General features: G+C 51.2%; 1 protein-coding gene across 1 annotated transcript; it reads right to left on the reverse strand.

Annotated features, from left to right (window-relative positions):
- Positions 1 to 3,228: 3,228 nt before the first annotated feature.
- Positions 3,229 to 6,604, reverse strand: LOC119362732. The gene is made up of 2 exons (XM_037627978.1): positions 5,880 to 6,604; positions 3,229 to 4,729 (listed from the first exon to the last, which is right to left on the reverse strand). The coding sequence occupies exons 1-2, from the start codon at positions 6,591 to 6,593 to the stop codon at positions 4,448 to 4,450; spliced, it is 996 nt and encodes a 331-aa protein (XP_037483875.1). The 5' UTR covers positions 6,594 to 6,604; the 3' UTR covers positions 3,229 to 4,447.
- Between the last annotated feature and the right edge of the window lie 3,717 nt (positions 6,605 to 10,321).

Here is a 10,321-nt window from a genome sequence, read left to right on the forward strand (position 1 = left end):
GCTTGGGTGGCACGGCTAGGCCGTTTTTTGCCCTTTTTATATTGCCAGGGCGAAAATATGGTCCTGGGGGGCTTTTGGGGAAACGGCTGGAGATGCTCTAAAGGTGAGTGTATGTGCTATGTATGAGGGTCTGCATTTATATTGTGTTAAAAAATATTTATTCTATGTTCATTGTTGTGTACCTTTTTCTTTTTGAGATTGCATTATTGTGTACCTTGAAGAGGTAAACATTGTTTTTTCTAAAATTTATATGGATTTAAATAAATAAATTATGTATCTTCATTCATGACCACAAGCACACTACTGTGTATCCTCATTGAATTTTTAAAACACATAAAAAAAATTAGTTGACTAAGTGTATTTTGAATAATTTTCACTCTTTCACCGTGGTTTTAGAAAGTACTTATCTAACTTGCCTATATGCCCAACGGCATCTTTCTAGCTAATAATTAGGCTGATATGTTGGTTGGTTGGTAGCTAGCTAGCTCGTCTGTTTATTTTTTATTTTTATTTGAAACGAAGGCAAAAGCTTTGCCTCATTCATTAATTAAGAAGAAGAGAGTTGTCCGGTTAATTTATGAAAAATCAGGCGAAAACCATTACATGCTTAGCCCCGAAAAATAACCAAGCCACAACCCCATGATACAAGCACACTACTCTCAAACCATAAGACCACAAGACCACAAAGAAAGACAGACAAACTCCCCCATCAAGCCATCCCTACAATCCGCTTGCACATGGAATTCAACTTCATAAGTGAGCTCCCACGTATCAAAGGTAACTAGAGGAACCAACATCGGCAAAGGCCACGGACCTAAGCACACCCATCATGACATGTCCAAACACTAAGAGCTATCCATCAAGCAATTGTCGACGTCTTTCCTATAGTGCCACTCTTCTTGCTTCTGCACTTGTTTGATTTCTCCTTCAAGACCACAGGACGAGAGCTAGCACTACCACTTTTCTTATCCTTGATGGCCTTCTCTTTGAGGAGACACCCAATCGTCTTGCCGGATCCAGGGTTAGCAGTGTCCAAGGTAGCGAGGAAATCGTAAATCTCTTTCGCTACGAGAGCCCCGGGCACACGGGCCATCGCTCTGGGTGCGACAACCACATCACCTACAGGAACCATGTGCGCAATGGACTCGGACGAGCAAGACATTGCAACGTCTGAATCTCCCTTCTCCTCAAAGTTGAGCATCTGGCTGGGCTCGAGGGGTGGTAATGGCGGTAATGCCACAACTGAGATCTCAAGGGGGTCCACCTTCAGTTGCTTGACGGATAGATGCGGAGTCGGTTCCCCACACAGCTCCAGAAGCTCGGGCATGATCTGTAACACCGGAGCCACAACCACATCGATGCACGAACCCTTAGAGGCAGATAACGGCGATTTGACCTCAGCATGAGGAGAGAAACGTCCATGAAGCTCATCTCAACTCTCATGCTCAAGGTTGACATCAGCCACAACCAGGGGGCACGGCATAGGAGCGGTTTGCAACACAGGTGACACATGAGAGAGCCCGCTCAGAACAGACTCAGCTTGCTCTAGGAAGTTCCCCATTTGAAGCATCCAACCCTGCATGGAGTCAACGACGTCATGGAGGTTGTACCTTTTCCTCGAGTCGAAAGGAAGCCATGTTGAGGAGCTCAGAGCGCAGCAGCTCCGCTTGTCCCTCCATGGCGGACCGCAACGACATATTTGCCATGGCCACAGAGGCAACAGGAGCAGAAACAATGGATGCCCAAGAATCACGACGAAGCGTCTTGGGGGTAGTGGGGCTTCTATCTGGGCTTGGCGAGGAGCTGGAGCTTCCCGATGCTCGGCGACGAGGCAGGTCAAAGGCGATGTGTCAAGACTTGCCAACAAGCTGAGCGGACGCCAGGCGTTGCGACATCCGCCCGCGCGGTGCCCATTCTCAAGGCACTAAGAGCACCTAAATCTAAAGGGATCTGTGCAATCCGCTGCACCATGCCCACGAAAAAGGCATCTACAACGTCGACCACGAAGCCAAGCCCGAAGGGGACGAGGAGCCACTGCAGGAGCCGGCGGCGTTGAATGACGCGGGCCTCGCCGCGGCAAAACCTTCCGCCAACCCCCACCACAAGCCTCTGCCTCATGCACCACGCACGGGCGAGCGGGCGGAACTGAGCATTTGGCAGCCGATGTTTGTGTTCGCGGGACTAGCTCTTCATCGTCTTCGTCCTCATCTTCAACGGCGAGGGAGCTCCACGAAATAGGCTGCCCGGTGGCGGGGCCCAAAAGCCTTAGATCCGTTGCGCTAGGCTCGCGCTGGAGCAGCAGCCGCCGGAGGTGAGGCCACTCGATGACTCGAACCATCAGGCACCAACCGCGGGGTCAGCCTGCGTGTCCCCGGCTACAGCATCCCGACACGCAGGAGCTCAGGGACGAACGCGGGAGCGAAGGCGGTTGGCATCGGGGGCAGAGCGGCCGAGGCCATCGTCGCGAGCGACAGCAGCAAGCGGTCGGAGGCACCAGCAGAGGGAACGACGGCCGGAGCAGCACGGGCACAAGCTCGTCTGTTTACATGTCAGCGTACGAGGGAGAAAAAAAACATGGCAGGAATCCTTGCAGAGGCGGCTATTGGTTTTGGCATGACAAACCATGACTTTACAAGGCAGAAAGTTGCCAAGGGAATACTGGAATATGGTGCAAACAATTGAGTTTCACGAAATACACTGATGATTTTGTTCTATTGCCACTAAGGAATGAATCGGTTCAATCCTTTCAATTACGACCATGTAAATCAGTGCAAGCCCGAGGGAGAACGAACGTGAAATAGCACGCTAAAATGTGATGCTTGCATCAGTCAACTTTTACATGAACTGGATGCAAGTCGAAGATGCAAGAGCAACTCGAAATGTGGACCTCATTGCTAACAAGATAGCAAGGCTTTACGGGTACCATGATTCATATGCCAAACATGCAAGTATGAAAATTCATAACAACCGACCAAATTATCTTCAAAGAGTAATGTACTCCCAGAATGCGTAAGCAGATTACCGCGGAGCTGTCAAAGCCAGAATAGGATAAATGATTTTCTTGCATAAAGTGGTGTAGGGAGAAATGATAAACAACCCTGTGACCCAGATGTATTTTGCAAATACCAAAATGCACAAAGCTCAACTTTTCATGAATATAGGAACTGCGGTACAAACATTTCAGTGATAATAACATCAGCAGAAAGGTTTGCGTTCACTGTGCAATACTGAATGCAAAGAACTCAGGTATTCATCAAGTTATTTGAAATAGCAGTATAGCATTCCTGTAGCAACAAAATTTGCAAGAATTGTAATCTACATATGCCGGTACTAGTGAGTTCTAAACTCCCAGAACAAGACACATTAAACCACAGGTCTAATACCCTCTTCTATTTCGTTAAGGAAACCAAATGCCATCTGCAGGAATATGTAACAAACTGAAAACGGAAAGAAGAACTGGCTCCAGAGCACTTTTTGCACCTCCTTTAGGACTGAGCCTCGCATCTTCTTGGAATTCATTTTTCTCATCAGCGAAAAACACTAATGATGGAACCATACGGGCCGGGACAGGGTAGAAGTCGAACCTAGTAGCTCTGCTGGTGCCCTGTAGGACCGTTGGTTGTTGCGGAAGCCCCCCATGTCTTCCCGAGTGTAGAGTTTGATGCCCTTTGACTTGATGTGCTTCTCTGTATCATCCAGGAAATGCACTTCTGAATGGATGCCTTCCGTGAGGTATGCCTTCGAACAGCCGCTTCCAAGGAAGATCACTTCACCCTCAGGCGATCTGTAGTTATGCCACCTCTTCTCAGGAACTGATAACCTGTACATGTTAATCGACTCTGTTCTGCCACGGCGGACGTACTTGATGCACATAACAAGATAACCTCCTGTCGATTCGACAAGGTACTTGATTGTGGTGCCATGAAGGTTATCTTCAAACATCTCATCAACTTCTCTGTCCATACGTCGCCACACATGCAACTTCTGCACCCCTTGAGCATATGGAAGCACTCTGATGATGTCCTCCTCTTCCGTAAGAAGGTGGAAGGCATCATTATGGAATATCATATCGAGTACATTATAATCCATCCTTGGCCCAAAGCCCTCCTCTGTCCAATGATCCATTACATATGACTTTTCAATCCATTTGTCCTCCTCTTCATCCCACAAAGCAACAACAGCCCCAAAATACTCGGATATTCTGATAATCCCTAAAACCTTGCATCCTGGACTCGAAGGCATTCCTGAAGCAGCACACACAGAAAGGCTAGTACCATATTCATCGATTTTTTCTCCCTCATCGTTGACCATGACGATTTTTCTGGAGAAATTTACCCTTGATCCAGTATTCCAGTTGTAAATCATATGGTTTTGTCCTGAATCTCCTCCATCCATGAAAAGCCAACCGCCCATGCATGATCCACAAGGGCTCAGACCTTTGACATCGTCAGGCAGAACGGGAACTCGATGCAAGCAACCTCTGGCAGGATTGAAGAACAATCTCTTTCGGCGAGGGCAAAAAGAGCCAAGGAAGCAAGGGGATATGCTGTGTGGCACTCCTGCTGAAGCGCCAATGACGGCTGATAAGGGAGATGTTGACTTTATCGACAGCACATTCAAGATGATCAGTGGCGATCTTTTCGATAAGCTCTCGGGGCAGGTCCGCCCATCTTGTTGGCCTCCCTGCGACAGGTCCAGCTCCAATGAATATGCCTTGAGCACTATTAACCTGCAGCAAGCGACATGGCAATGACAATGAGATAAGATTCAAGGGTATTAAATTCATCTTCACAATGTTATCGTGAATGGAAAATGTGCACAGGAATAAAATTAAAATAGAACATTACTCCAAACTAAATCACAGAATACAAAAGCAGTGTGCTATTATCGGAAAATAATCATCTAGAGTGACGGCTGCAGCTGCAAACTTTCCTTTACTAACCCTGTACAAGCACTTTTTGGTATTAGAAGTAAAGCAGAATACAGGCAGAGTAAATGAGCTAAAACCAGTGCACAAAAAGGAGAGCTAAAACCCATGCCCAGTCCCAATGATTGAAGGAAAATTACACAATCCTGAATAATCGAGATGGGAAGCTCTACATATTGTTGGATGTAAACATATTGTAATACAGCCTCCTGCCTTCTCAAAATAATACAGCCTCTTGCATAAAACAAGTGCAGACTACCAAGACAAATGGAACCTTCTTGAGTTTAACTACCAAGATGCATGTGAAACAAGTTGGCATTTGGTACTGCTACTTGTTTCTTCTTTTTTTCGAGCAAGAGGCTTCAAAAGCTTCCATTAACAAAATTCAAGGACTCACAAAAGTCTGACTAATGACAGCTCAAATATAGACTGAACTAACCACCACAGCATTACCTAGTAGTTTATAGCAGCACAGTAATGGATGGTTGTCTTGTCTCATCACTTATATTCCGTAATGGAGTAGCACATTAGTTTTTCTCAGACAAAATTCCCTCAGCACTAATATCCAAATGCAATTGCGAAATAAAAGAAGTATCCAACTTAATTTTGAAAAACTAGCCTACATCTGAATTGTTTACTACTATGATATTGTTATCACACCGTGCAGTTCAGGTACCCAGCAGGAAATGGTACTGGCTACTTCCTAAAACAGTAAATGTAGATTCCATTAACGAACAGCGTGTGATCATCATAGATTACTTCTTAGGATCCAGCAAAAACTAAGCATATCAATCAGTTTTCAATATTGTATCCACAGTTTGCCTAATCCACATCGAATGTATATTTCGAAGAGAACCTCGCGTTTTCCCCACAGGAACCGATCGCGAATCGAGAATGTAACGGAACCCTACAAATTGAAGAAACAGGTACGAGATAGGTGTGGAATTCTCACCTCCGCCGTCAGCTTCCCGCCGACGCCGTCGATGCACAGCACCTCCTTCTGTTTACCGCGGCCCACCTCCTCCTTCTGCTTCCCCTGGAATAGCTGGTCCTCTTCCTTCCCGCAGTCCCCCTCCTCCTCCTCCTTGCCGCCGCCCCCCTCGGAGGTGACCCCCTCGCCGATGCCGACCATCTCCTCTTGATCGACGGGCTTGCGCTCGGCGCTGACCTCGTCCCGCACCTCGCCGGTGCCGGCCATCTTGGTGAGGCGATCCTCCTGATCGACGGGCTTGCGCTCGGCGCTGAGCTCGTCCCGCACCGCGACGGTGACCTCCTCGCCGATTCCGACCACCTTGCTGAGGTGATCCTCCTTGTCGACGGGCTTGCGCTCGGCGCTGAACTCGTCCCGCACGCCGACGGTGACCTCCTCGCCCCCGGCCTTCTCCAGCCCCTCGACGCTGACTGCCTCGCCGCCCGCCTCGGCCAGCACCTGGACCCCGCCCTCGGCGCTCACCTCCTCGCGCCCGCGGACGCCGAGGTTCTGGCCGCGGTCGACGCTGGCCACGCCCCGCATTCGTCGGCCGCCGCCGATCTCGTCCGCGCGGCGGATGCCCTTGCCGCCGGTCTCCATGGCTTCCCGGTACAGGCCGTGGAGAGGTTGCGTGTGTCCGGGATTCGGATGAGGATATAATTTAGGTATTGGGGGTGAAGGAGCCACAAATGGCATCCTTCAAAGACATTGAGCGAGTTTAGCGTGGCTATATGCCTCAAGATTGGAAGACCTACTTTCATAAATGAAAGAGCAAAAAATAAAACTATTTGTAGTAGCTAGGATCTCCTTAATGATGATGTCATGTAAACCGCTAGATCATGACTTGATATTATCCACCAAGTGTTTGCAATCAGGATGTGCTGAAGGTTTAGATTTTTCGTCAAAAGAGACCACCTGCCGAGTTGAAATGACAAAAAGGACCACCCTTGGCTCAGAGTGACAAAAAAGACCCCCTCGCCGTAGCGGCGGGCGCGTCGGGCGACACGTGGCGCCTGCCGCCACGAGGTGAGGCGGCCGATCCCGTTGCCAGTCTGCCAGTCGCTGCCACAGGATTCCGGGTCGGGACCGAAACGGAAACGGGAATGGTGGCCATGCCGCTAGCATATGAGGCGGCCTGCACTGTAGCTCGACAGCGACGCGCTTCTGCCGCTGCAAAGGGTGGGCCATGCCGCCATGGCTTGTGGCGGCCGCACTGCGTGCTCGCCGACAAGGACGCGCGCTGGCCAGCCTACGTCCCTTTTCTTTCCGGCGCCTCCTTTTTCTTCTCAGTTTTTTATCGAGAAAAGTTTGGGCAGCACCTGTATCGTACGCTTATGATTGTTTGGCCGTGATAACATGATGTACTAAAGTAAAATGAACTTGCTTGTTACACGGCCACACACATGCATCAAATCGCATGTATAAACACCAATTAACGGTATATGAGGTTGTCGGCGAGAGCGCAGTGCGGCCGCCACAAGCCGTGGCGACATGGCCCACCCTTTGCAGCTACAGTGCAGGCCGCCTCATATGGTGGCGGCATGGCCCACCATTCTGTTTCCGTTTCGGTCCCGGCCCGGAATCCTGTGGCAGCAATCCAGCCGCCTCACCCTGTGGCGGCAGGCGCCACGTGTCGCCCGACGCGTCTGCCGCCACGGTAAAAGGGTCTCTTTTGTCACTTTGATTCAGAGATGGTCTTTTTTGTTAAATCGATCAGATAGATGGTCTCTTTTGACGAAAAATCAAAGGTTTAGGTCGGCCGCCGATGCCAACGCCTCCCAGCAATCCATCGCCCTGAGTAGCTAGATCGACAACTGCTGGTGTTTTAGCGCGGAAGAACCCAAGTGGTGTCCTTCATGGTCCGTGCATATTGCCAGAGACGAGCCATCCCTCGACGCCCTTGCCACCGCTCCATCGACTCTCAGTTTAGCGACCCATGCTAGTGGAGGGATCCACCGTACTGATCTTGACTTAGGCTTGCATTCCTCCAGCTCTATTGTCGAAAAAGGGTTTCCCCCGCTTTATATACAAAGCAACCAACCGAACATCCAACGATAGATGCTGGGGCGAAAGCAGCACAGTCACGCCCAAAAGGAAAGAAAGAGAAAATAAAAAAGAAACTAATGCCAACAACGGCGGATCGACAAAAAAACGAAGAAGCCTTGAGGCCGCTGCACCCACCGGAGATCGCCCACCAAGCTCCAAGCTTCCGAAGCGCCGGTACCAATCAGCACCTTCAAGAAGGAACGCGACGATGACGATGCTGCTGCCAAGGGTTTCCCCCGGTACGCTGTGAGGAGAGAGGAAGGGTAGCCCCGACGCCCTTCAGGAAGGTCAGGCGGTACCCACAAGCGCCACCGCCTCAGTGTCGGCCAAGCCAACAGAGATTTCTCCCGATCCCAACCACCACCTCAGGCACTCCAGAGCTCGCCACCAAACAGACCCTCACCCTGCGCCAACCCGGTCACGAAGCTTCTCAGGCCGTCTCACCACAGCACCAAGCATGGTCCGCATAAAGAAGGAGAAGAGCCGGGACTAGGGCAGCAGCACCGTCGGCACGCGGGAGGGCCCCACCTCCACCGTCTCGACGGTAGCTGACCGGACGCAATAGCAGGAACATACCAGGCCCGTGGCCGCACAGGCCCGGCCGGGATCTCCGAGGCCGTAAAGTTCCCGCCTTCACGCTGCAGCCGGCACGCCGTCGACGCCGCCGCCCCTGTCCAAGCCGCTCCCCTGCCTCCCCCGCACAGAGAGCCGCCAAGTGAAAGCACCACCACCACGCGCGCCGCCGGCCACCACCACCAGGTCGCCGGACCGCCACCGGCCGAGTGGCACCACCACCGCACGCCCGCGACGGAGGGGAACCAACGCAGCCGCCAAGGGCCCGAAGCCGGACCCCAGCCGCCGCCCACGCCGCCCGCAGCCCGCGCCGCCTGCCGGACGGGACGGCCGCCACGGCGAGGCGCATACCACCGCGCAGCCGGCCACGCCGCGCCACGCCCGCCAGGAGGCGCGCGCCGCCACGCCGCGGTGCCCCGCGTCTGCACCCGAAGGAGCGGCGCGCGCCGCCCCGTCGCGCCGGGGGAAGACCAGGCCCCGCCACCGCCGGCGCCGGTCGGGCTTCACCCGGCCGCGCCCCCTGGCGGCGGCGAGGGAGGAGGGAGGAGGAGGGGAGGCGCGCGGTGCGCGTATCTGAGGGCCCTCGCCGGCCGCCTCGCGGGTGGCGGCGCGGGGAGGGAAACCTAACCGCTCGTCGATTGCGTGTTCAGACCTTCTACGGCTTTCCTCCTCCAGCTCTATTAGGTATACTTGGCAACAAACTGATGTGTGGCTAGTGGACTTTAGAAATCTTCGCCTTTCTTCTCGTGTGCCCAATCGCCCATAGAGTGACTATATCACCGTAAAAAAATGACTTTGAGGTAGTGTGCCTCTCTGCGTAAAAATCCATCTCCGGGCATCCGGTTTGGTACTGCCAAGTAGTAGATCCAGTAGGTCCTAATTAACAAGTGCCCGGACGCACCTGACCATGTTGCAACTCCAGTGGAGAATGTCTCCACAAGTCATTATATCCACATAGATGACAACTCCTCACACGTGACATATTTCTATGTTGTTGCAAATCTGTTGTCGGTAAATAAGGTTGGGCTAGTCTCCATAGGAAAATTTTAACCTTAGCTGGAACTTGGACTTTCCATAAAATACTCCACGACTTTTAATTCCACCTAAGTGTTGGACATATTTGGAGGTTTCTCCAACCAGGCTTCCCGGCGAAGTTTAGTGGCTATAGGCATGCGTTACGCGGACCGAAACAAAAACATTTCGTTGGACTCATAGCTTCGTGACCAGAAAATGTCAAATTTTTTCATGTTGAGCGGTATAGATAGGATTGTCTCAATATTAGCCGCTATGAAAGTCTGCTTCAGCTTCACTCAGTCCGATGAAGCAGTGTTACTCAAAATTAATTCACTCATCACTTGGGGCGGGTCAACAACCAAGCACGCAAGAGGGGACATATTGTGTTCCCTAGCTAGGAGCCAATTATGTGTCCAAACAAGAGTCATTGTTCCATCTCCTTTGCGGTATGCGCCTAATAAAGCCTTGGATGAGAGTACCCCTGCCATCAAGAATGGCACACCAGATCTGTGGTGGTGCGTTGGCCAACTGTGCTTGAAGCAAATCATCTTTAGGGAGATATACCGCCTTCAGAATTTTAGCATTGAGAGAATAACTATCTGCCAGAATACGCCATGTCTAACACGCTAGCAAAGCTAAATTAAACAATTCAATGTCCTTGAAACCAGGACCACATATATACTTCGGTCTAGTCATCACATTCCGGAGACCCAGTTGTCTTCCATTCTCCTTCCTACCTAAGTGCATTTATATGCTGGCAGAGACCAAGGGGTAGCTTAAAACAGGAGATC

The sequence above is a fragment of the Triticum dicoccoides genome, chromosome 2B, assembly GCF_002162155.2.
Source record: "Triticum dicoccoides isolate Atlit2015 ecotype Zavitan chromosome 2B, WEW_v2.0, whole genome shotgun sequence".
NCBI classification, from domain to species: domain Eukaryota; kingdom Viridiplantae; phylum Streptophyta; class Magnoliopsida; order Poales; family Poaceae; genus Triticum; species Triticum dicoccoides.